At 37.0% G+C, this 27,838-nt stretch overlaps 1 protein-coding gene and 1 long non-coding RNA gene across 5 annotated transcripts; one reads left to right on the top strand and one right to left on the bottom strand.

The window, feature by feature from the left end:
* LOC112573895 (structural maintenance of chromosomes protein 6-like) lies at positions 1-25,219 on the bottom strand. Of its 4 annotated transcripts, none has more exons than XM_025254582.1 (28): positions 24,345-25,219; positions 22,606-22,735; positions 22,168-22,285; positions 21,000-21,105; positions 20,246-20,382; positions 19,937-20,079; positions 19,112-19,213; positions 18,332-18,469; positions 17,431-17,511; positions 16,989-17,135; positions 15,210-15,298; positions 14,592-14,756; positions 14,050-14,228; positions 13,375-13,550; positions 12,590-12,616; positions 12,001-12,084; positions 10,783-10,869; positions 9,627-9,776; positions 8,760-8,882; positions 7,978-8,034; positions 7,644-7,814; positions 7,069-7,206; positions 6,489-6,607; positions 5,923-6,022; positions 3,175-3,339; positions 2,027-2,176; positions 1,203-1,300; positions 1-937 (listed from the first exon to the last, which is right to left on the bottom strand). In XM_025254582.1, the coding sequence occupies exons 2-28, from the start codon at positions 22,732-22,734 to the stop codon at positions 841-843; spliced, it is 3,276 nt and encodes a 1,091-aa protein (XP_025110367.1). In that variant the 5' UTR covers position 22,735; positions 24,345-25,219; the 3' UTR covers positions 1-840. The 4 variants fall into 4 exon arrangements, with proteins under 4 accessions (XP_025110367.1, XP_025110366.1, XP_025110368.1 ...); XM_025254581.1 differs by lacking the exon at positions 24,345-25,219 and adding an exon at positions 23,400-23,473; XM_025254583.1 differs by lacking the exons at positions 3,175-3,339; positions 24,345-25,219 and adding exons at positions 2,951-3,109; positions 23,400-23,473.
* LOC112573900 lies at positions 25,021-26,223 on the top strand. Its single transcript, XR_003101298.1, has 3 exons — positions 25,021-25,220; positions 25,411-25,537; positions 25,945-26,223. It is a non-coding gene; the product is annotated as an uncharacterized LOC112573900 (long non-coding RNA).
* The last annotated feature ends 1,615 nt before the right edge of the window (positions 26,224-27,838 follow it).

The raw sequence follows: 27,838 nt of genomic DNA, 5'->3' as shown, positions 1-27,838 counted from the left end.
TAAAGACAACCCAGAACATTTTAATAATGTTGATATAATATAGTTCCATAATCTTTCAGTATCTCTTCAATCACACAATGTAAAAAAATAATTGAAAATATAACTCGGAGAAATAATTTTGCATTCTGTTCTTTCTTACATCAAATATAAACAGTGAAAACAGGGTGAAACGAATTTTGATGGGCTCCTCATTTACTATGATGGGTTTCAATTTTTCTTTCTTAAAATCCAAGAATTTTCTCTGGATTATTGTAGAAATAAAATAGCAGCAATAATAAATTCTACTGCAGAGACAAATCTTAACAAAAACTCCTTTAATTTTTAGTTTGTACTGTATTTTGATGTAATTCCATCACCACAGTGTCACACTGTGAGAAATATACAGATGTGACCCTACTGTATATGCAGTAGACATGCTTATTAAGCCATGCTCTTGCCTTTATTTCTTTTGTGTCTGCTAAGTGACCGTGTAATATTGATGTTAAAATTATCTAAACAAGTGATTGGATGATCATCTGCCTAGAAACGTAGAAGTTGTGTGTATTGCGTTACAAACATTAACATCAATTAAACCCTTAATGAGAATGTCAAATTCAGAGTGGCTAGCACCAAAAATAAAGCTCCAGCAGTTCTTTGTCAACAGCACAAATATATGCACATAAGTGCGAGTATAGCAACAGTTCTGAAGGTCCTTCACTGTTTCTTTACTCACAATGAAATACAGTTTATGCAAGAACATTGCATGTAAATTTATCTAAATCACACACTGTCTCTCGGCACTTCCATTTTTTTCAAATTTGCAAAGTGCACTCTGCAGTTCACATGCTTTGATGAGCACTCCTATTCCTGAGTAGAGGTTAGAGTTGTTTGTCCGCCTTGTGTACGATCAGGATCAGGCATACGAAAGATGCGACATTCTCGTCCAATGTTGAGTTGACTATCAGTGGAATGAAAAATGGAAAGACATAATTAGAAAGTGAACACAATTATGCAAACCTTTCACATACAGGAACCTACACAAAAGATACAATAATAATAATTTCTTGCTTATGTCCCGTGACCATGACCAATTGGACTGCTATTGTCTATGTAAAGGTCTCCTAGCATTTTCTAAAAGGCATTTAAAGATTTTACATTTAACTTAATGATTTAAGATACTTTATTTTCTCAAGCAGAACTACTTTTTTTTTTAATGCACCTACCTCATATCTTGTGGGGTGAGAAAGATAAACTGTCGATCCTTTTGTGTCTTTGCGACCTGAAGCATCATGTCCATTGAGATTCGCCGGTTTACCATATCCTGAAAAATTAATAGAGCAGTCAATGGTCAAACAGTTATTGAACCAAAAAATCAATCATCTCCTCGGTGTGCTGGTTAATTATTTGACATCCAATATGCTACAAACCTTTAATACTGTCTCTCAGTCCTGTGTTATTATCATCAAGGAAATGCAAATGGTGAGACATCTGTTTCTAGGTAAAATAACTAAAAGCTTATTAATTTTTGTGGTCAGAGTATATACAGAAATGTCATTGTTCATGCAGAAAGGTCTAAATCAAGAGATTTTTATTTTTTAATGTCTGCGACTCATTATCAAGCTCTTCAAGGTTTTGAAGTGATGTCACCAACATTATACCAGGGCTTCTGCTTACGCAAAAAATTGCATACAGTACGCATTAAAAGTTTGGAGGACCCCTTCAATTTTCGTCAATGGGGTCCCCTCCAAAGCTGGGCGAAGAACAGGGACCCCTTAAAAAAATCTGAAGGGGTCCCCGGGACCCCAAAGAATTTAGCCTTAGCAGAAGCCCTGATTATACTATTGTTTTATGTACGAAAACAGTGACCTGCATAGTTTTAAAAGCTGCAGAATCACTAGTCTTGCATAAGATTCAATATTCACCCTTTGCCTTTTATGAGTTAACAATGCTCTCACACTAAAAAGAGGGGCTTCTTAACCCCGTCCTTCCTCTTTTTTTAAAAATATCTTTTCTTATAAGCATGAAACAATTATCTCAAGACACTTACCATAAAGACATCAAATTCATCCAAACAGCGAAAGGGAGATTCCATAGCATTCCAGAGACTGAGAATGAAACACACTGTTGCAAACGACCGCTCACCTCCCGACAGTGATTTCAGGTCTTTGGTAACATCAGTCTGCTCTGTAGGGGACACCTAGCACAGCACATTTCAGCCAGAATAGAGCAACATATTTGGGAATATCACACAAGGACATGTTGTCTTCAGGCATACAATCAAAAGAAGTCAATGTAATATTATCAGTTTATTGTACTATGTGTGTGCCTGGCTCTGATAATTGTTGATAGCTCAGGTGGTGGAGGGCAAGGGGATAGGAATTAAGCGTGTAGTAATTGTATGTTGTTTAGTTCATTGGTTATTTCATGAGCTCCTAACAAAGAAATTGTATTATTATGTAACACCTTTGGTTGCTTGCAAGGATTTAAATTAATATCTAGTTTCTATACAATATATTTATGTACATTAGTAGATTAAAAATGAAAAGTTCAGATGAAATGATGAAAAAGGCAAGTAACAAGAATAGAGGTGCATTATCTCAAATTATTTCAAAAATGAGTGCTGGTGTGTTGTGACATGACAGTGCAAGAATGTCTTATTTTGGTGATGTTTTCATGATTCATAAGACAACAGCATTATATAGAAGATTACAGCAGTTGGACTGACAAAAATGTTTTTGCAATGACAAAAGCTATCAAACCACTTTAGTATAATCACAATTATTGCTTTTGTCATGGCAAACATGAACAGTACCAAAATATACTAGCCAGATCAGTTCTCCTCAAGGTGTATCAACAGCAGGACATTCAAGATGAGAGAACAGCAGGTCTCAGTCTGATTTTAAACAAGTGGTGTGAAAAACGTACAGGTGTTAGATTATGCCTATTATCTCCTTGACAGAGAGGCACATACCCACATGTCCAGGGTCTGAGTTGAATGGTTGAAGATCATTTTGCCGATATACTTTCTGTGTGCCAACATCATGATGAAATTGTATTTGGTTCTCAAGGCAATTGTACGCTGAAACCTGGCGTAGGCCTCGTTGCGATGTGCCATCACCCTGTCCAAGTTCTACAAAAAGCAAAACAGAATGGTGCGTTCCTCTAAACTGAATAAATGGTTAGCTGGCAACCTACCAACATGTCCAACGATTCTCTTTGGTGATTGAACCGCAGACGTATGTTATACTGTTGGTTCCTCATGTTTATGCTCTTGAGGAAGAACAACTTGCATCTCAGCGCCACAGACAGTCGGAACTCGCCAATGGCTTCTTCACGCTTGACTACAGCTTGAGCCAACTTCTACAAATGGTAATGGGAGGTACAGTATAAAACATTGTGGACAAGTGCTTCCACATAAATAAACTTCTGATCCACAGTTGATTATAAGAAATAAAGCCCACCAGACATATTTTTAAGCACAAATAAGCAGTAAGGTTTTACTCTGCTTCATGATGGACAGGCAAGCACATGCATAACACTTTTCAAGCTGCTAGGAGAAGGACATGCAAAGATCAATTGAAGACTTGCCAAAACATAGTGGTATTCTCAACTGACCATGAGTTATTAAATGCTTAACCCTCTAATGGTTGTTGGGGTCCATAAAGACCCCAACTGAAGTTTTGCCTGTAAAGGTAATTTGTCGTGTACCACCTCCAGACGTCGCAGGATGCACGCCCGTAACTGCATGCACAGCTGGCACGAACGCACAACCTGCTCGGCCGGAGACGGCTTGCGACGTACCATTCGAATTACGGCTGACCGCAGACCACACAGCAATGACAAAGACAAAATTCACGTTACAAAACAAACTAATTTGTTAATCACGTAAAATAGTGATAGAGAAACATCTCCTGTTTCTAACTCCTACATAAAAAAAGGATCGACTAGACGAATCAAACAAACAAATAAAAAGATAAATTAGTTAGGATTTTTGTGTTTTAATAAAATAGGTTTCATGTTTTCCACAATACATGTGTTTTCATCATAAAATGAATGGCAAAATAGTATTGGGATCTTTACGGACTCCAGATGTGGTTAATGCTATAAAAATTTCACGGCCATTAGAGGGTTATGTGGTAAACTAGGAATAGCTTGACAATGTCAATAGATATTCCCATGGAAATGCCTCAGAAAAGGAGGAGACTGGCTAGGCGGTACCTGAGTTTGCACCCAATGCACACAACTGATGCCAGTCTTCCCTGTTTCCCTACTAGCTCAAGGTTCAAAGTGGTTAATGTTTAGGCAGCCCATCATGCAGACTATCTGATGATCTGATTTTGAAAAAAACATGAACAAAAAGCAAAATGTCAAACAGATTAAGACAAATATAAAATTTTGGATGATGCACAGATGCTGACATTTCAGAAAGTCCAGAAACAATTAAAATATAAACTTCAAGCACTCACATGCACAATTTGAGTCTGCTGAGGTACCTTCCTACACTTTTACTTATATACAACACTGAATAATTGTATAGAAAAATATGGCAACATAAATTTGTGCTGGGTACAGACTAAGCTCTGAGAAAAATGGACCTTTCAAAATGTGTTAAAATGTAACATTTACAGTTGGCAGCCCTTATTTACAAAAAGAAAGTTACATAGTTGTTGATTTATATTTATTTCATAAACATTTTTTTGATATTTATTTCAATTAAAAAAACCAATTTTAGTAGGAAACATAATTTTGCCACCCAACTGCTATACTGTTATTGTTATTCCACTTATTTTCTCTTATAGCTGATGGCTGTGATGAGTGGCACAATTAAGTGCAACACACTAACAGTATTGTTTCTATATATGAAGATTCACAAAGCACCTTTCCTGCTATACACATATACTCTTGTCATTTAAAATGTTCTCATTATTTTATTATTTATCTAATTTTGTCCTTTGTTTCATCAATGAAAACTGACATTACACAGTGATCCTTTCATAGATCAAGAACCCATTCTTCAAGATAGCATACAGTAGGTAAAAAAGGTTACATAAGAAAGCTTGCATTTTATTACAAACTAAGCTTATTTTCTTAGTATAATGGAAAATATATTTTTTTAAATAATACTTTTGAACAGCGTTACAGCATCTGATAAGTGCAACATGTCAGTCATGCATTAAAAAGTATAGTCAACAATACTGCAACATATATACTTCTTTCTGTTAATACCAAAACCATGACTTCAAGTCATTTAAAAGGATATTAAAGTTGCTTATGTTTCTGACACCTTTTGTGAAATATGCACTAATATTTCAGTCAATGGAAACTTACAAAAATGTGCATTTTCTAAAATTTAAATTTATATTTGATATTTTTTAACACTGGGTGTGACTGGAAAGTGGTTGAATTGTTATATACAGATATGCGGGCATTTTTCGCTCGTAGTCTCATAGTTCAAGCCATAATTTTTGTAATATCATGTTGAAATTTCCTTTAAATGAAACATTTGTCATTCCAAAGATCCAGGCCTTCCCCCGAACCATCATCACATGCTTATGCGCCAAAGACCATATTTTCTACTAAATGACTGGAAGAGTTTAACTGTAAAGGTTTGTTGTTGATGAAAATATTTTTCCAGGTCATAAGGTCATACATTGTTCGTGCCATCTAGCAGTTCTCAGCTTGTGAAGCTTTAAACCATTTAGTTATCTTGTGCAATCTTCCCACATTGACTTAGTTATGTTGACTTTTAATTAACATTTGGTTTGTCGCAGTTGGGATCAACTAAAATAAGACTAGAGGTTGAGGCTAACATGCAATCCTCATATATCATTTGATATGGTTCAAACAAAGTGACTAATGTCTCATAAGCCTTTAGAAAAAATTTACAGCATAGGATCAAGAAACTTTAAAGATTAAAAAAAGAGTGAAAAAAGCATAACGTACTTCTAGAAACCGTTTGAACTGGTTTACTTCTTTATTCAGCTTTTTATACGCCATCTGTGTCTCATTGTACTGACGTGTTATCTCCTCTGGATTTCCTTGGCTGCAACAATGACAGGACTCAATGGTTGAATTTTTTTTCAAATTCAAAGTATGTATAAATAAGCAAATACACACATGCTCTTCTTTCCTTCCCTCTGCCTCACATGGAAAAGGTGCTTGAAGCATCACTATTTACAGTCTATTCTCCAGTGAAGTGATGTATGTGCTCCTTAAAGGTGACACAGCTCTTATATAAAATTACACAAAAATATCCTGATTCGTAGGATAAAATACTCAAAACCATTATATCAGAACCTCTTCATATACCTACGCCATAAATCCTAATAGAAAACATCTTACATCCTTAATAAAGACATTTTACTGCTAATGTGGAACCTTACCATTAAAAATTAATAAAATTTTATGACATCTGCATGATCTTGACATACAAAGAAAAAACTACATATATGTGGCAACATGGAGATGGAACTACTAAAACTTTACTCTGCAATCTCTAGTCTCCTGACCTTTTCTCTTCCTGGGTGATACGGATGTTGATCTGGTTGATTTCACTTTCCAGATTACGAGGGGTGCGACGTGTATTGATTCGCTCAGGGCAAATCTGAGCTGCTTTGGCTTCATCTGCCTATTACATAACATATCAATTAATGAGAGGGTCATTGTTACTTGAGGTTTATTTTATTATCAGAGGAGAGACTGTGTGTGTGTGTGTGTGTTCACACATGCGTGATCAAGGTCTGCAGGTGTAAGAGACAGACTGAAGGAAGGGCAGGGAACCAAATATAAAGTTTACACGATTGAATAATTTTGTAAACAGAAATATTTTTAAAAAACTGATTAAAAAACAAAACAAAACAAAACAAAACCTCAGAGCTTAAACCTTTTTCTTCAGATGAACCCTGAAGCAATCTTCCCTTATTTAAAATAAAAAAATCAGTGGAACTTTTGGTGCCAAATATGGAGTTATAAATTTGTTTAAATTAACACTTATGTACTGAAATGCCAGTTTCAGACAAACATGAAAGTTTGTTGTCAGCTGGGCTTACTGCTATTTAGAAAATTACAAACAAATAAAAGGTTACCAACCTGAATCTGTTGCTGCATTGCAGCAACATTCTTCTTATGATCTTCAATATTTTTTTCTTGCTCTTTAAGCTTGGTCTGGTAGTGCCGCTTGTGCGAAAGTGCAACGTCAAGATCATTTTGGAAACTGGTTAATTCTTCCTGCAACAGAAAGCATTTTTAAGCTAGGTGTTCTGCTCATACACAGAACAAGCAACTGCATACACTGTTTCTATTGTTTGTTCTCTTCAATTCTGTACTTTTGACAAGCTTTTGTTCTGGGAAACAGTATTCTTCTTGAAATTTTCAGTTGAAACACTCAAGTTTTCTAATATTTCACAAAATAAAACTACATAGATATGTTCATCTGCTATGTGTGTATCTAAAATCTGTACCAGATTTCCAAATATATCTTGATTACCTGGTAAAACTATTATACTGTTCAGTCTCTTGAATTCAGCTACACAACTAACGCTTAGTCTAAACATGGCAACAGGATGTTGAAATAAATAAAAAGGTTGTTTGAGTTCCAGAATCTGCAATAAATATACCAAAACATTCCTAGTCTGGAAAAGGACGCAAGACAAAAGCAAACTCACCTTCAGAGGCAGATCACTGTCTGTAAGTGCCTTCATCTGAGCCTCCATTTCATGAAAATGGGTTTCTGCATCATTACACTGCTGCTGTTTCTCTTGTTTTAAGGCCTCAGCTTGTGCCCTTCTATCCTCTAACTCTAAGATCTGTTGACTGTATGTTTCTACATCTTCCTCCTGCAGCAGAAAATTAACTTAATGTTTGTCCCCCATTTTATCAATTATTTCTTTTAAGTAAAATGCCCTCACGCTTTAGGGTTTTTTTTTTGTTTTATAGCCTGTCATCAACAAGAATCTACCTGTGAACTATTAGTCTACAGCATTTCAAAAAGAAACTGACCAGAGTGGAGATGTCAACAGGTACAGGGTCCTCTACACTGCGCAATTCCTTCAGCTCCTGAAACATATCATCAGTAACATTATTGCATAAAATTTTATTTCTAGTAACACTTCATGACTATTAGGTGAAATCACTTTTATTTGTCAAACGAAAACTTTGTATCATAAATTAGATTGTTTAAAGCAAGCCTCTTTCATTTTTAAACCCAAAATTGTAAATATACCCACCATTTTCTAAATGCTTGTATTCCACTGGCTTCCTCTTTCTCACCATCAAGAACACAATTCTAACACTGACATCTACTTCAACAGCAGTGCAACCTACATTTTCTGTAATTTTTGCATTGTTTTCACTATCATGGACCAGTCAGATAAATTGTTGCCACTGTTGAGTCTTTTACAGTCCCTCTAACACAATCAACTCACACATCTGCAACCCTTCTCTTTTCAATCATAATTCTTATCAAATTAACTCAAAGCAAAATGATTTTCATTACAAGTGACTACTACAGAAGATATAAGGAGAAAACAAAAATTATTTAAGGGCCAAACTTTTATTGTCCAGCAGAAAGAATGGGTTTGATCCAGTGATGGGGGTGGGTGGGGGTGAGGATATTTGTCAGGGCAGATGGCAGTAATATGCAAATAATAATCACTAGGGTAGTTGGCATCATGTGTTATCTCCCAATCTTAAGTCAAACCATTCTTTCCTGCCATAAGCTAAAAGTTTAGTTTTTACGACAACAGACCCCTGGAATGAAACATTTCAGACTCTTCACTCACATATTTCAGGTTGGATATTTTCTCCCCAAGTTTCATAAGTTTAGTTTCACATCGTTTCTCCATTTGCTGATTACTCCGAATGTTATTCTGCAGCTCCACCTTCTGATCCTGCAGCTTCTTCACCTGAATCATGCATAAACAAGATTTCATTTTATTTTCATTCGCATTTTCACTTGTCAAGCAGCGCTAAAGCACCTGTCACTAAGCAGCACCAAAGCCCATCACTAAGCAATGCTAAAGCACCTGTCATTAAGCAGCACTAAATCACTTGTCATTATGAGACTTTGGGTCATGCTTTCAGACTTTGTTGCCAATGTTTGCTATTTTTTTTTCAGGATGTGGCATCTGTCTACAACTTCATAGCTTATTATGATTTTAGCCTGTGCTGTAATATGGTGTTAAACACCAGTATTACATGTACATTTAGCAAAATACTCTACACACACACACACATATATATATCTGCGTGCAAATGTCTCATATTCAAAATAATATATTACAGAAGAACTTAAGCTCAGTTGCAGCTTAGATGCTGCAGCAAGAGATCTGAGCTGGAGATTTTTAGTAGGATACTGTCTACAGAGGCAACCTCATGCTAATCTTGAAAAACTGGTAGCACACACCTGCTTTAAGCAGAAGTCATAGTGCTGATATAAGCCTTCTAGTAACCAAGTGACAACAGCAAAGACTCCACTACTGACAATAATACAATAAAATGATGGTAATTATTAGTAATACATTATCACTACTGACCATAAGACAATCACATGTTAGTATTTACTTTCAGTGTCACCACTGATCTTGGCTATTGATTGCAGAAATACCTTTGCAACCATCGTATTACTGACCAGTGACAGGTATACCTACCTCCTGATTCAATCCAACCAGAATTTTCTCGTGGCCGACAATCTCTCGCTCCACATCTGAGGTGAGAAAACAGCGTGCACTACTGGTGTCAGATGAGTAATATCGGAATGTTGGCTGACAGAACAACTGGTCACCCTCTCGTGTAAAAGCCTTGAAAACAATGATAGCATATATATGTATATGAGGCAACACTTTAACAGTTCCTAATTAACATCTTTATTTTGTTATGTAGCGACTAGCATTATAATTTAGAACTGAAAGCTATAGAAAATTGGAAGCTGGGGTGTAGTTGGACCAAATGAGTTGGTGATCTCATAGGATTATAATAAAGCTGAACAATTCTATTCACTTAGTGACTTGATAGCCACCACAACATAGCGAAACACATGACTCACATGACTGTAGTAATGTAAAATACCTACTGAAAATCAGGATAATTAGAGGAGCAGTTGCTCTGCCCCAAAACAGTCGCATTCTTCATTAAAATACAGGCTAGAAATTGAATATATAAAAACAGAAAGCAAAACTTAATCAGAATTAAGTTTTGCTAATAGTCAATGCTGTGGCTTTTTTTGTGACATTACTATGGAATTAGGCACTTTAAAAATATGGATACCACCTTTCCAGTGGCTAACTTTTACCCCTGCAAATCATTACATCTACATCTACAGCAGTTACTTGTTTGATGCTGATTAAAGCATATTTATCACACAACGAGGCTCAAATTTATATAGGGTGGCCAGCATTGGAGAGTGTTTTTGAACTATACCATGGTAGCAATGTTGGGTGAGGCTACAGAAACGAGCGTGATGTTCATATTGCACAAAGCACTTGATCTCTACTTCCAATGGTAGTGTTTTATTGCGTCACCTTGTTTTGTTTTGGGAGTGGAGCTAGGCAGACTAAGCAGAGAAAAGTGAAGAATGGAGTTGTGCGCTGTTATGGACTGCCTGTAACAAAACTGGGTGAGAAATATTTTATTTTTCCTCTGTTAGTTAAAAAGTTAACATTTTTAGACAAAATTTAAAGCTTCATCCAGTTTTTGTGTGGCATACCGGTTGAATGAAGCATCATTGCTGGCCTCCCTACATCACAATTTGTTTCTAAAGCAATAAGAAAACTACATGTTAGGAAGACACTAGACTGAGAAGCTGACCTCATTGCAGTTGGAAGGGGGTCGATGCATCATGACGTTGCGTGCCTCAGCTGCTTCTGTTATAAGGATTATGTTCTCTATTCCACGCTGAAAGTTGTAAATATTAAAACATTTTTCTATATAAAGTGTGTTTGTTTAAATTTATCATATTAAAGCACAACCATATATGTTATTCTTTTGCCACTCTAAAGGAGCACTAACAATATTTTAAAATGCAGAATAATTCCATGTCAAACACTCATATTTCCCCACACCCATTTCCTTATACCTCTCACAAAGCTGTTGTAACTATCGTCATGTCAGTATCATAGAATCTAACTCTTATTTCATATCTCTCCATCATTCATTCCTAGCCAAAGTTCATATCATCCCACCACTGTACTCACTATAATGTCTACAATCATAGTGAAGACCTGCATTAATGCTGCTTTGCTATAATACACAAGTTTTCTACACAACTTTTAACTTTTAAATTAGCTGAAATGCATGATAAAGATATAATTTGATGGATAATCTCCAAATGAAAAACTAGGTGATTCTCCTATGAATACACACGCAGACACAAATAGTATTCTTGGTAGTCTCTGAACAAATTTTCGACCTTATATTGATGTATGAGTAAAATATTTCTGAACTGTACTTATCACAAACACAACATGTTTACAATAAGAAGACAACAAATAAGACAGACAGCATTTAGGTCTAAAATAAAACACATAAAATACCCTTAACAATAAACTGAAGACTGAATAGGCCTGTTTATTTGAGACATATTTACTCTTTTTCAGTACACAGTAATTTCCTAAAATGTCTCTGGGGGAGTAGCCCAGTGATTACTTGACTTTGGAGCAGATCACCAAGTTTCTGACTTATCAAGTAGCATAGCTGCATCTTCCATATCCTAGACATTTCTTAAATACTTTCAGGTTACTGCTTTCTTGACAAGTAAACTACAGGAACTGTATAACTGCACTTTACAATGTTTCTAAATAAAAGATTTACAAATTTATCCTAAAAATTGATGAAGTATGAGTGAAGGAAATGAAACACAGATTAAGACTGAACCACAAAGTTTACGTAAGATGCTTGAAAAATCAGTTTTACACAACTGTAAAAATTACTGGTGGAAGAGGTATATTTCTGAGTATACTTGCAAATCTGTCTTTCTTTTGTTATGTGCACATGCGCACACACACACACTTTCTCTATGCTGCTCACCTGATCTATCAGTGTGTTGAGAACCACTGGATCATCACACTGAATGACGTCTAAGACAGCGGGATATGGGGAGTCTCGCACACGCTAAAACACAAAAAAAATGTAGCTACGTAGTTAACCCATTAGTCTTTCAAAGGAAATATACTGATATACTGTCTCACATGAAGTTAAGCAAACTCAAACAAGCAAAAGGAAAAAAAAAAAAACAAAAGAAGAAAAACCACCACACAACTGATCACAGCAGATAATTATCAAGTACTTCAAATGGGGTATTAATATGCAATATAGTGATAATTCTTTTTCTTTATGCACTAAACTTTAACAGGAATGGGTGGAATTTCAATGCTACTACTATACAGTCTTGATTACTGTGTGTCGCATTAACACCCACATATAATTACTACTCTGTCAGTGAAACTGTCCTTAAGGCATGCAAGTTACTCTTCACTATGGACAAAAAATGGCACAAGCATGTGAACGGAGTGAAGGAAGACTCAGCTACAAGATAGGATTTCATTATCACAGAAAATTTTAAAATTGTGGAAAGGGAAGAGTAATCAGTAAATCAGTAATAAATGTTCAAACTTACAAATTTGGAGACATCGTGCACCCGCTCCTGTTATTAAAAAAAAAAGTTATAATATGCTCATGGTTGTTAAAACTTTATACACATCCTAGGATTTCATTAAAAGTAATGATAAACACAATATATTTATTTTGTTTTGTGAAAGTAAGCCCATAAGAAAAGCAGTAACACTTAAAAATTGTCTGGCAAGAGGTCAGAAGGTAAGAATAATTGTTTTCTCATTCTGTCAACAAACTAGATACACACAAATAAAAATTGTACTTAATGGAAGTTGTCTTTCTCTTGGTGTACTGTGTACAGCCATAAGAAAATCTCAAATGAATAAAAGAAACATTCTTAGTGAACAGCACTGGAAGAAAGTTTATGAGAACAAATGACAACAAAAAGCTCACACATCTCACTCTGTTACAGCTGAACACATGGACAGCATATGGAAAGCAAGATACTTTTCTGTCACACTTAAAGAACACAAGAGCTCAGTCAAAAAAAGCTGAAAATCGAGCATAAAGTATCGTATAAACATATTCCGGTGGTATTAGAATGAAGTGGCACAAGAAATATAATATTAATTGGATTTGACAAGAAAAAAGGAAGCAGTGAAAGTGTAGTATTTCTTAAAAATAGTGTCGTCTGCCAGAGCTGAATTCAAAGAGGAAAGATTCAATCTTCAGCAAAAGAAAACAGACCAGGACACAATGTGCTGTTGCTGAATGCTCACTTCAAAACTTCCATCACAAAGCAACAAGTTAGCAGGATTGTGTTAGTGGTTTGTTAGTATTCTTGCTTACTCTAAACTTTGCAGTGATGATGGAAGGACGACGTCCATGGGGAGCAACTTCTCGCAGGATTTGCTCTAAGAGTTTTTCATCATGATGATCATGACAGGCAAATGAGTGGATCAGTCCACGAAGGCAAGCCTCCGCTGCCACACTCCAGCATTGTTCCTTCAGCTGGAAGCAGGAACCTGAACATCGATAGGTTTCATGATTTTATGTTGCAAGTTTATCCGTTGCTTATAGCATAAATATGAGAAAGAGAGAAACTGGATTTCTTTGTGTGCACTCCTTAACTACTACTGCTGGTGTTGATCAGAAATCTTATTAAATATATATGTATCCAAGTAAGTACAATTTCTTTTAGGAAACATTCAATTATCATGTTCTTTCATTACCTCTTTTTATATAGACACTCTTGCTTGTACACATTTTTTGAATTCCCCGCCTTTTAATGAAACATGAGAAGCATACCTTTTGTGCTCTAAGAATAGTTTTACATTTGATACAACCCCCACTTTCTCAATTAGTGTGAATAAGTTTATTTTAATAATATTTGGGATGCAGAATTGTGAACAAAAAAAGGTGACGTGTTATTTACAAAGAATTGTAAAGATTCAAAATATCCTCTTCTTAAACTAAGCCAAGCACACACACACAGAGTGCAGATATATAATGTCAAGCACAAACCAAGAGGACCAAGAGGTTTGCGATGGAACCGTCCCTGACGATGCCATTCCTCAATTTTCTCAAGTGCAGAAGGCACCCAACTGCCAAAGCGTTTGACACGATTGCTGCGAGCATCTTTTAAGGTTTGGAGATTACGCTGACATTGATTGATCTCTTCCTGTTTGGCTCGCAGATCCCGCCTGAAACAAAAAATATGAAAGGTAAAAGCTTAAATCTACACAGTCTGCTTGAAGTTAATGCTGTTACGCTGCTTGTGTTTTGTAATATTTATACTTATAAAATTAACAACATCTTTAGGTACTTCAAAGTATGCTCATATTTTTGGGGAAACTACAGCTTTAAAAAGAAGCATAAATCTGCTAGTAAACGACTGCAAGTGATGCTAGATGCAGTGTTAAAATCAAAACATGTGCCCTAATCTTTCAAAGGCATGCATCAAATACCATCTACCCATACTTTTCATCTCCCTTACTTTCTTCACCCACCCATCCACTCAGAGCATAACCTACACGAACATAGCAAGTCAACAAAAGAATTCCTACTCAAGATTGTAGATGTCTGTTTTGTATTTGGAAACAGCAGCTTGGAACTGTTCCCGTTCATGTTCAGCAACTCGATGCTCAGCCTCTTCTGATCGCAGTTCTCCCTCAAGTTTCTCTATATGATGCTGCCGTGCCAACCGTTCTGCTTCATAGTCATGTTGCGCCCTACATCAAACATCTCATTTATCTTATGCAGTTACGCAGATTCAAGTTAAAAAATATAAATTTATAAGGAAGAAATGTGTAACTTATACAAGAAGAGTGCAGCTGGCAAGTATGAACGTGAATAACGATTTTCATTATACTGAAGAAAGTTTTATGAATGATGTAAGACAATGAAAAAGAAAAGTAATAAGATGGTTTTCACCTAAGAACCCTTAGAGTAACAGCCCAATTTTAATTCTCTAACTGAAACTATATTTCTAGAAGAACCTGCATAGCTTAAACTTTCATCATTGTTCAAACTCATGCGGATGGATAAAAGTTATTGCCATCAATGTTAGTGATCACCTATCAATAAAAAAACAAAAAAAAAATTAAAAAAACAAAAACAAACAAAACAAAACAAAAAAAAACTGCTACAACTTCATCCAAGTTTATCACCAAAGGGTAACTTACGACTTTTGCAATTCATGAATCCTCTCCATAAGTTGTTTTCTGTCTGAAATAGCACTTTTAAGGTCCCGATTGATATTGCTCACTGCATTCTGTAGACAAAAAATAGCAGCTTTTTCATATGTTTTAGTTAGGTGCATTTTACTCAGATAGGAATACAAGAAATGCAACTTGTTATGTCGCTTAATGCTGTCATAACATCTATACCATGCATGACACATTAATGGTGAGTACAGGTATTACAAAACAAAATTTCTGACTTTGTCCAAACCTTTCTCCTTTTTTGAGATCATCTTAAACATCACCATCAACTGGCAACATAAGCAAGAGACATCATTCATGCGCTGATAATTCATAAAAGCAGTGAAATAAAATGGTTTCCAGACTGTAGTCTTCAGGATAAAATAGACACATTCTTTGTTAAATAACAACAGAAAGAGAACTTGATGAGAGACCTGTGCAGGTGACAACAGGTTCTGAGAAAAGACCGTTAACAGAAACTCTCTGTAGGCTGTTTGTTAAAAAGTCCAGGATCCAGAGAGTTAGATAGATGGAAGTCTGAAACTAAACTCTCCTCATAATGACTCACATAGTAATAATAATGATGATTTATAGAGCACCTTTCCAAAAATTTTTGCTTAAAGAGCTTTACATAAATCATATATATTCTAGATCATAAACAACCATGCACCCATATTCACATATTACAGACACGCTCACTCCTACTACAGATGTTACTCAGACACAAAGTAAATACAGACACATCATGCACGCACAGGGTCAGGACAAGTTCACAGTGAAGTCGTTCTGAAAAGATATGTCTTAAGTTTGGACTTAAAGGTGGTAAGAGAATCAGAGTGACGAAAGCTGATGGGTACTCAGTTCCAAGTTGATGGGGCTTGGTAGGAGAAAGATCTCTGTCTATACATCTTAGTCTGTGGGACTCGCAGAAGCCTTGTGTCAGAAGATGAGGAAAGAGGTCACGCGGGTGTATAGATGGGAGTGAGTTCGGAGAGGTACCCAGGACCAGTGCCAGAAACAGCAGAATAAGTCAAAGTGGAAAGTTTGTAGGCTATACGGTCCGTGATTGGCAGCCAGTGAAAAGAGTGTATGATAGGTGATAAATGTTCGTATCTAGAGTGTTTACATATGCCTGAATCTGTCAGCTGGTCAAAATACTATGCACTGTACAAGAATGTATTATAATGATTATAAATCCATGCTGGGATAACTGTTCCTAGCTTTCACCCTTTCCTTTCTAAAAAATAAAATAAGAGCGACTAAAGTCAAATGACAAAAGTGCAGTGTATTACGACAGTGTCTTGGGTATGCCACGAAATAACAATATGCAATATCAGATTTATGAAATGATGCTTTACAAGCAATAATAGGAAATAAAATGTACAAAATTATGCCTTGAGCCACCTATGAATGGCTGGGTAAAACCCTTATAAATAATCACCATTTTCAATATATTTAATATCTAGATTATGTTATCATGGTGGATGAGTTCACTTTAATAAGAAACAAGTTATAGGTGATAGATTTTCAATTTTCATTTGTGGAAACTGCTCATATGCTGCACTCCAAAAATGCCAAAGCTTTTCCAGACATTACAGGCAAAATATCAACATTTCAATATTTTTCTAGTTTGGTTTCCCATCTTTTCAACATTTTTCCTGACTCAAACCTCTGCACATTTTATTCTTTATCTTCAACATTCTACTTATTAAGTTTTATATTAAGTGTTGATCCAGCATCAACATGTGAAATACCACTTACGAAAGCACTGCGCAGTTCTACTTTGGAAGTACTGAAAGCATCTCTGCGTTCTTTCAGTTGTGGCATCAATCGTTCTACTTCCTGAGTGATACGTAGGACCTCCTCCTTTTTTTTCTTAAGATTTTCTTCACAAGCTTTCATCTTTTCCTGAAAAAAATCACATTCATCAATTTTATTTGGTTTATTGAGATTTAAATTATTGTTCTCAGTTTTGGTTTTATCCCATGTTTGCTCTACAAGCACACTGCAGTCTCAACATGCAGATAACTTTCTCAGAAGTAGTTACAGTAGAAATGTTCATATAAACCTGTTCCTAAGATTTCTCTGATGTGCTAAACCAAGACAGTACAGAAGTGTCCTGACCATGCCTTGCCCTTGAAGGACTGAGCTCCTTATGAATTAATTCCTCTATTAACTAGCTCCCCACCCCCATGATCCTTACTTTGCTTTCTTCAACTTTTTGCACAAATTTGGGCAGTCGCGCTTCCTCTGTCCGCAGAGCCTTTTGCAGAGGTTCCAGACCCTATGAAATAATAAGAAGAAAGGTAAGATTTTATAGCGCATACTCATGCTTGTAGGACTTAAAAACAAGAACAAGACATGAACAACATGAGGGACAGAATAAACTTAGGAACAATGAAATATAAATAACAGTACTGAAAAATAAAAGATAAGTAGAGAAAACACAAAGATGAACCAAGTAACAAGGACTGAGAAGATTGTTATTTTGCAAAGGAAGACAAGTAGGGAGGTAGCAATAAGCCTGAAAAAGCACCAGCACTGGGTGGACTCTTGTTTTGAGTAATGCTTAAGGAAGAAGTACTTTTTTTAGTGCACATTTAGAGGATTCATTTTTGGGTAGGTGGTGGATATGGAAAGGGAGAGAGTTCCATTGTTTTGGTGCACAGTAATTAAAAATCCTATATTCATATTTTTTTGTTCTGGTGACAGGAATAGTTAGATGGTCGTCAGATGAAGAGCCTAGGTGTCTGGCCGTGAGGTAAGGGAAGAGAAGGTCAGATAAATAGTCGTGGGAAAAAAAATTAAAACATAGCACAGACAATTTAAACTAGATGCAAGAGCCAATGCAGAAAACGAAGGGGAGGAGTGACATGGTCCCATTTCCTAGCTTTAAGCACTAGACATGTAGCAGAGTTCTGTACTTTCTGGAGTTTATGACATTTTTAAGGAACACACATTTGTCTGTGCCTGGCTGACACCACAGCCGCTCATTCAGACACATGAAGAAGCTAAAGACTTAAAAACATTTCATAATAATCATACACTCATGTTTTTGACAACTTTTTTGTCTGCCTTTAAATTCTTCCTACATATGTGCTCACCTTCTCCTTCTCAAGCACAAAAGCCCAGGCCATTTCATTTTTTAAGGCCTTTACTTTAGCCTTGAGGTCAGACAAAGCTCCCAAGTTTTTGAATTTGTGCTCCCACTGAAGTACCTGGTCCCTGAGCTTAGGCATGGTCTGCCACCAAAATTACAAGAATAAAAACACAGCCACTGACTTCAGTCAGAGTAATTTTCAAATTATATGAACTAAATAATATTGGTTGGCAGCAGCAGATATTATCCAGGGAAATAATAACTCTACCTCAGATGAAATCCCTGGTATGTTTAACCCTCTTAGCACTGCATAAAAGTATAAGTAATACAAAGACTGGCTAATAACTGAAGACTGCGAAGACGACAGCGGGTGATTTTTTAGCTTTTTATTACTGCTGCTCTCAGGTAAACATTAGACCAAGAAACCTAACATTTTTGGAAAGGAGAAAGCTTGAACTTTGAAATAAAAATCACCTTCCGTGGCAAAGCCCTGATCTTGGCTCATCATGCTCTTATGGTCAATCCTACACTAGCACCCAAACATTTGCTACTGATCAAGAAGCTGGACTTGCAGTTATTTTGAAAATGCTCTATTTAAGAACTTTCTTTTCTGAAAGAAACTGATACATTCAGAAGAAGAATCAATTTTTCATAAAATCTACATTCCTTGAAGTTTCTTAGTGTCACGACTGAGTTTAGATGGGAAATTTAAGTCTATACCATTTTGATACTGCCTGCTGTAAACATGTGAAGAAATGGTTAAAATTTTACAAAGTGTATTTACCCGTTCTTTCTGTTCAATGATGGCATTTGTGATGTTCTTCTGCTCTGTAGCAAAAGTATAGTCTCGCTGCATCTGTTCCAGCTGCGTGGCTTTGAGGAAGAACTATGCACAGAAACCAAAAAAATTTATTTGGACAAGACAATCAAAGCAAGTGCAATACAGATTAACAAAAGATGAACACCTTAAAGGTTTTTCTCAAATGTCTAGAAACAAATTCTTCCAGCACTGTTACTAATATTTCAATGAGAATGTCTACATAGTAAACCCATGGACGAGAGTTGCAAATTTTGAAAACTTTAAAAAATGAGTGCAAGCTGAAATTGTGCCATCTGCAGTCCAGCTGCTAAATCACAGATGAATTGTTAGTGCATGTGTGTGTGATGTTTAAATGTGCACATGAATGGCCTTGATGTAAATTTGTTTTAAAGTTTGTGTCACTTGCTCATATCTTTTATGCGTTGCCCTTTTTTTTCACTTGCTTATATTTTTCACATGTAACAATTTATATATATATATAATTTTATACATAGTAACTGAGTGCCTTTCCCATGTCTTAATTGTCCATTGGGACAAATAAAGTTGGTCACTGTCATGGTACCTTGCATTTTTCTATTTTTTTTTCACATCCAGTTATAAACTGCACATGCCCTTTATCAACATGTTTCCTGAAACTATTTCCACCTCCAACAGTTTTCTTTGTTGATTTGTTATCACATGAAAAAACTTCAAGTCCAGAAATGATATCCTGAATTTTCACATGGTAGTAACAGGTAATGAAGACTGATGTTCCATAGTTGGAAAATGTCTATACAGACCACTTCTCACCTTATACTTATCCTGGGGACTTTTAGAGTGCAAGAAGTTTCTGGAAGTATCCTGGTTTAAGATGGCTACTGGATTCTCCACCTGGATGTTCATCTGATCCAGCATGTGGATTAGTTCTTCTCGTTTCTCGGACACCACTCGATCTGAAGTATAAAAATTATGACTAAAACATTTTTTGCCTCTTAAAAAGATCTAGTAAATTTTTTTTTATTTTTGCCCTTTATAAAGTTGTCTTAAATATGCTTTGCTTTTGCCTTGACTAAAATTCAATGTTCCTGCAAAATTGTCATTAAAATAATATCTATTTACCATCATGACTTTTGAGGACATATCGACTCCCACCATCAGCCGTGAACTTGCGCTGAACAATAATTGAATCTCCATACAGACTTGGTTTGAATGCATCTGTCCCTCGATTTCGGATCTGAATTTCCACCTCTGCAGTCCTATGATATTAAAAAAAAAAAAAAAGGCAAGTAAATCTCATGAACAGAAATTAAGTTTCAAATTAAACCATAATTTATTTTGTTTGTAATGATAGTAAAAGCAAAACTTGATGCCCTGTCATGGCCAAAACTATCTTGACACATGACCATACTTCAGATTTAATCAGGCAACTGAGCATGCATTTATTTACCACAAGCTGATTATTGCTCTTAGATATAGAAATAATAACAGCCTTCCTTTTCAAGTTATATATGATTATTTTCATCATCAAACCACAGCCCACTATTTCAGCTAAGAATGAGGAATAACAGGTTTACATCTTTGGTCTGCCTTTGTCTTCCTTCAGATGGAAATAGATTTCAAGGATTAATTTTATATAGGAATGGATTTTCTTGAACAACTGATTTTCTTGAATTAATTTTATTATGAATTCAAAGCTCCGATAAGCACAGCTGCAGAAATCCAGAAAGAAGCTCCCTCCAGGTGTTGACATTTCAAAATGCCAGGACCATCTTAAAGATTCTGCTTTATTATGCACAGAAACACTTTCAGACATTATTTTCCAGATCTGATAAAGGATTTAATAGTGCTTCCTCTATAAGCAAATGACACCCACTGTTTTCCAGACTTGATAAAGGATTTGATAGTGCTTCCTCTATTGGTTACTGATGCTTTTCCACCTAAACCAACAACAAGGGCTGTCACAACTGCACTCTTTCCACCTGAAATTCAAGCAACAAAAATATACATCAGTTAGCCAGGAGCCAGCTGACCAGCACATTTCAAATGTTAAACACCTATATGCCTTTAATCTATTTAGATAATAAGTTTATTATAACACAGTGCACAACACAATTTAAGAATTGTTTTAAACCACAATTATTTTTAAATACAATAAAACTGTTTAAGCCAGACTTTTGTTCCCATCAGCATAATTCTAGTGATTTTTAGGAAAAACATGTTGTGCAGCTAGCCCTAGGATAACTGTGAACAAAGCAAGCATGCAAAGAAAGGGTGTACAACCTGACACAAGCCAACTGGCACTATGTTGTGATAACATCACTGGCTCCAACAAGGCCAGAGAGGTGAGTTTTAAAAAATCTAAAAATATAACCTCAGCCCCCTCCACCCAACCCACTAAAAATAGAACCAATGTTAACTTATTGTAGAGTGTTGTTAATAGTAAATAATCCAACTTTAACAGCATATTTGCATGCTTGCCCAATACTGTGTTTAGCAGTGTACTTCCTCCAGCTGACTCAGTTACTGCATGGTTATGTGACATGTTCTCAGTGGAGTGGAGAAAGTAAGGCAGTTAAGGAGGTGAGGTGATGACTTCTCTCAAAAAAAAAAAAAAGCTGTCCCAGAGATAAACTGCAGCCTCTAACACCTTGCTTAACAGTAACTGACTTTACATGTTTACTTTCATTGGTGCAGCCACTGAAAACAATGCTGCGCAGCATGAGCAGTATAAAGTAATGAAAATGATGCAGCTTTTTTAGAAACGTTTTTGTGCAGTGTAAAAAAAATGATTCATTTGCATTAAATTTATCACTTCAGAATTATGTAGCTATTAATCTGCCATTTTAACTCCGCCTGGAAACAACTTGGGTAACCTGACGGTCCCAAGCCCAGATAAAGAAGGAGGGTTGAGCGTGGGGCTAGCAACCCCACCCTATAAAAAAATAAAATGCTACAGAAACGCAAATTGGTCGCGGCCCTATGCTCCACTGGGGGCGAAATAGAGACAAGACGAAATAGAAGCTGCCATTTTGTTCACTCACTTCCATTCCGACCAATGATGAAATTGATATTGGGTCCCATTTTAATATCCAGTCGTCCATGACACATGAAGTTTTTCAGAATCACCCTCTCTACAATGCCAACCTCTGCTTCTTTATTCTGCAAACCACACACATAGATATACAACATATGCAAATAATCCATTTAAAGACTGGTCCTGAAAACCAAGTATTCAATCACAGTAATTCAAAATCCAATATTAATGAGCAGAAACAAAAATGAATATGAGATATCACTTTATTTCTTTTCTTTTTTTGAACTCTTAATATATACTCTCTATGTATGTATGTGTATGTATATATATATAAGTGGGCTTTACTGTAAATTTACAGCACCTGAAAAAGAAAATATTGTGGGATTGTTTAAATGACACATTATTATCTAACAATAATTACATAATACTTGTGTTTGATGCTTACAGGAGATGTGTTGACATTACTTTCGGTTCCTTCATCTTCACTCTCCATCTCTTCTTCCTCAGCATCCTGTTCAATCCGCCTCTTCTTTGATGAGGAAGTTCCGGCATTTTCACTTTTTCTTCTTACCATTCTATTACGATCAAAGATATAAGTAGTAGTAGGAACTGGCTATAATTTGCCCAGTTTTATGTATGTCCCCTCTTAAAGTCATTTCAATATTGCTTGGATCAGACTTTATAATTTATTAACCATCAAAACTGTAAAATGGTTTTGTACATTTCTTAATGTTATTTGGTTGGTTGGTTTATTTAGTAGAAAAGTGCTTCTACCTTGCGGCGATTTCGCACTATGGGGTGAGAGGGAGGGGGAGGAAAACCGAATACATGGAGAAAACACTCGACACCCACCCCTGTGGACAGGTACGTGTAGTGCTATCCCGACAGTTCTTGAAGATACATATTCAAATCTGGCACGTAAAAGAAAATGGTAACACGAAGCAGTCAGTTAAAACGCTTAACAAATTATATAACACCTAGCACCAAATCCCTAGTTCCTAGCATGTCTGCATAAGGGCTTTGTGTGTGTGTGTGGGGGTCTTAATCTAATTTTTTTTTAAATCTTTGCTACCGCGCACGTTTGAGGATGCTTGCAAACCCGCTCAGCCTGCTGACGATCTGCTTCAATTTTATAAAATCATACGTCTACTAGTACTATCACAGGCTATCCAACTGTCTAATATTAAATTAAAAGATCTAGCGTATCAGCTCCTTTTTCAATAATTAAATTTTAAGTACCTTAGATGTTGCTCATCTTTCTAGCAGCATTGACCAATAAGAACCACAACTCTGTATTTTTGCCAAGAGTTACCCCTCATACGGCTCGCGACACAGACTATGATCACAACACGCCCCTGAATGCTGAAATTACTTTATTAGGCTCTAATCACACTTGGAAACACCAAAGTGGTTGGTTGTATCAAAGAAGAAGGACCGAAACGAAGCGAAATTCGAGAAATAAGTGGTTAATGAAATGTTTAGAAACAACTTAAAAAAATTAATATCGTAACCAGAATTTAAACATCTATAACCATGTGAAAGAAGTTGACATAAGTATTTTATTTTGAAACTGGATTGGCAGGCTCCTACAGTTTACATCAATTGACGTAAAATACTTTAGTGCTGTCCAGTGTAATTTAGAGCCTATACTAATTTCAGCATGAGTGGGAGCCATGTAATTAAGGTGGTCTCGATCTTGGAAAAAAGGAAGTTTTCCGTGCTGTATTTAATTGACCACCCTTGATTTTCGCATTATCTCTTGGATTAATCAGGATCGGTAGAGTAGGCCGGGTACTGTAACCAATGCACACCACACCGATCAGTGTTTCCAGTTCAATATGGTCATCATATGTTTATCAATTGAAACTTGATCCGGAGTAAAAACTTAAACACCTATAATGGCTACCCCAAACGGACATGGCATCTACCCAGGGACTCCCCACCTCTCATTAGGCACAGATACCCCGCTGTGTGGATGTGGCACATTCCAATATACGTCAAGGGCGTCATAGAGAAGCTGTCTCCCGTAAGCTCAGGAAGAACGGGGTCACTGTCCATGCCGCTTGGGGAACATTTGTAAAATAACGGACACGTCTTTCCTAACTGATGTCACTATTTTGGTCCGCGAGGCGCGATGGTTTCAGAGAAGGCTGAAGGAAGTCATAAGGCGAGTGCAAAACCTACCTGTCGTATCCTGGGGAAAGCGACGAGTTGCTTGACAGACCACCACCATTCGAACCTATGGGTGACACGAATACGATAAGCGTTCAGTAGACACCATGGCTAGAAGAATTCATACCAGCAAGAGACAAAGATGAGCACCGTTGTTATATACCGCAGGAAGACGAGTAAGATACATGCTCAAAACTTTGCCTGACAGAGGAAATAAAGAAGAATATGAGAAAGAATATAGTGGGTGTCACCGTTTCCTTGAGTGTAAAGGTTTAGTTTCTTTCTGCCAGGATGGCGTTAAAAAGATGTGTTGATGTTGTTATTAAAAAAGAGAGTTAACTATATATATATATCACAATCTCTTTGGTGTGTGTAAGAGACAACAAACGTATGGATTGTGGACTATCAAATACCATGTGACAGCCCTCTCTAAGCAGTCTTCTTGGTGCACCTAGTCTGCTACCAGTTGGATGGCTAATGCAGTGAGATAAAAAGCCTGTTTACAAATATTAAAGCTACGACTGTCAATCGCAGCAAAATCCTAACAGACGACATCTTCTCCCATAACCTGTTGTGACATAATGATTACATTGCAATCGGGATGTTTACGCAACTGTTGTGACGTGTCACGGAAGTGAGCAGGCCACGGACCCACTGAGACCCAGAGATAAGCCAAGTGGCATTTAGTCAGACTAAAGCACTGTACCAGCAACCATCGAGTCACATTAACCTGTATATCTTGTGTCTCTTGTCTCCGCCGACCTGAAGGATCATTGTTTATGACTGGCGAAGAGCTCAAGGCTTCAAGTATGATGACAAAGTTTTTGTGGATTTTCAGCATGGCGGCCATCCTGGTGCAGTGCGATGCTTATGCTGCGATTAGAGAAGGTAACAGGGAAAAGGCTGCCTACCTCGTTCGTCAAACGGTTTTTCAATCTTGATTTACATTTTCCATGTCGTCGAGTCTATCCTGCTCTCCTAAGCTGTTGCGAGAATGCGAGCCAGTCTAGTATTGATTTGGTGTGTACACTGTATAATAAATTATTGTTGTTTACTGTACCACTGAGTTGTATTGCAGGACCTTGCGAAGATCCCGTTAGCGGGGAGGTTCACCAAGTGGGGGACACATTTTACCCAGCAGGGCGTTGTGAGAGTTGGACATGTGTCAAAGGCAACTTACAACAAATGATGGTCGAGATATATGGGTGAGTACTTTGTTCATTTAAAGACATTTCTTTTAGAAACAAGTATCTATACTTTAGCATGGAGAGAGACATTGTGTTTGAAATGTGTTTGAAGTGAGCATGGTCTGGGGAACGTCCTGAGTATGACATACCAGCAGCTCCATCAAGACCCAAACAACTAACCAGGAATACATTTGATTCATTCTAATTTGGCCTGGACACGACTCTGCCCGAATCCATTGTACCTCTTTTATGTCAGCATGTGTCAGTGGGTGGATGTGTGTATGCTTTTCTGAAATAATTTGTGATATCTTTTGCCTGTCTCTGGGACATTCACACACACATTAGCTATTGGCTTGGTGTAAAACACACATTTCTCTCCCCTCCACCATTCTTCATCATCTCACAGCGCCATTTTCCGATGACAGGTGTGGCTTGGCTTTTAATTCTGACCCCGGATGCCGACCAGTTTCGAACCCTCACCTTCGGTATCCCGACTGCTGCACGCAGTATGTCTGTGCCTAGTTAACAGCGAGCAGGGCAGAAGACTTGGAGGGAACGACACTGTGAGGTGAAAGGAAGCTGCGTCCCTCCCCGCCCTCCTCCTGAACTACCTTCAGTCTCAGTCTTATTTTTACGTTGATCACCGAAAAAATCGATCTGTTAACCGGAGAAAATCACGATAAATAAACAGTTTCAAAATGAAAGCCTAAGTGTATTTGACATCGGTGTGCGAGGGGTGATGGTGGCTTGTGTTGTGTAGAGAAAAGACAGCAAATGATGCCGCACGCGCATGTGTGTGTGTTTGTCACAGGGATGACACAAGACTAAACAAACAGCACAGCCAGGGTGGCCCAGCCGCACCTGTCGCATGACTAACAAGGTTTGTTTGGTTTTTTTAAATTAACGGTCGCCTGCCACCGCTTCACTTCCCAAGAAGACACGGCAAGTGGAGGGACATGTAGGGGAGGGGAGGCTACGTCTTTCTAGAAAGGTGCGGTATTTGTATGTTTGTGCATCTCAGGTTTTTGAGTATTTCGGATTTTCTGTATGTTGAATTGTTCATGTATTCTATTAAAGATATATATAAGTATTAGTAATTTGTTTTGAATAACTGTCAATAAGCGCAGTCTGCATGGCCGGGAGATGGGTCATGGAATCGAGGGCCGGGAGGCTGATTTATTTTTCGCAAAGGAAGGTCGCAATGAAGGGAAAAACTTCGGGGGCCTTTGGAAGCGGAGCCTTTGGAGTGGTGTTTCACGTCGAGCCAGCAACTAAGGCTAAATCACGACCAGTTAGCCTCGTAAACAAATGCCACTTACAGAGAACAGCATGTCCAGGGCGACACCTAAATCCAGAAGGTATATATGGCGGACGACGCTATAAAACCAAAACAGTTGCAGCAAGGAAAAAGTACGATCTCCCTGTTAACTGAAGGATCAATCTCTTAACCGTTTGCTTATTTTCTGACGTTTTTACAATTATTTTATGAGCAAATGCAATCCATGATGACATACGCTTCTCAAGCATGGAAGACCCGGACATTTATGATCGTGCTTTTAAACGAGGCTTTAAGATTGTTACCAACAAAAATGGCGATCAGAAATGATGTCCAAAGATCACTATGGATTCTATCGCTCTTTTAAATCTTCTTTTTCAGTGTACATTTATAGAGTTTTGCTTGAAGCACCCTGACTAACTTAAGATTAGGCGCATCACCCGTCTAACCCTAACAACACACCCTAAGACAAGTTATTAACCTCGATGCTATAGATTTTAACCGCCTATTCTGTCAAGGTACTTAAGAGTCAGAACTGCATTTTATTTTTATTTACCCGGTATACGCTAGTATTCGAGAAAAATTCTTACCCGTTTCCGTAGATGGTCATCAAGTTAGCTTTGTTATTTAGCACTACAAACGACAAAATCCTGTCCAACCTACTGCTATTGCTTTTTAAGGCACTTAATATTCGTATGGATGTTTTTTGAATGAAAATATTGTCTACTGGACCGTAAGTGTCAATATAATTGTTGTCAGATTATTTATTTACTGGTGATTCTAGGCAATTCATCACTTAAGAGTTTAACTCCTTGTGCACCAGTAAAACCAATTACTCCTTGAAACGGGCCGATGGGCTCATCCATAAAGTTCCTTCTCTCTCTCTCGCGCGCGGCATTTCATTTCGTAAATCAAGCCAGTGTTATGCTCTGTGGTTAGACATAGACAGGTAAATCAGGTGAACAGGGCACGAAATACAGGGCACAATAATGTGATGCCAAAAGGAAAGAGAAAAATGTAAAGCTGCTCCCTCTCGGCTCTTA

Source organism: Pomacea canaliculata, linkage group LG10 (assembly GCF_003073045.1).
Source record: "Pomacea canaliculata isolate SZHN2017 linkage group LG10, ASM307304v1, whole genome shotgun sequence".
NCBI lineage: Eukaryota > Metazoa > Mollusca > Gastropoda > Architaenioglossa > Ampullariidae > Pomacea > Pomacea canaliculata.
The sequence above is the reverse complement of the archived record's forward strand: the minus strand, read 5'-3'. Positions and strand labels throughout refer to the sequence as shown.

Coding starts and splice junctions, on each gene's coding strand:
- LOC112573895 (XM_025254582.1), bottom strand. CDS start 22,734: ATGGTAAGAAGAAAAAGTGAAAATGCCGGAACTTCCTCATCAAAGAAG. Junction 13,551..14,049: donor CAAACCTCTTGGTCCTCTTG/GTTTGTGCTTGA, acceptor ATCGATGTTCAG/GTTCCTGCTTCCAGCTGAAG. Junction 12,617..13,374: donor TCATCACTGCAAAGTTTAGA/GTAAGCAAGAAT, acceptor TTTTAATAACAG/GAGCGGGTGCACGATGTCTC.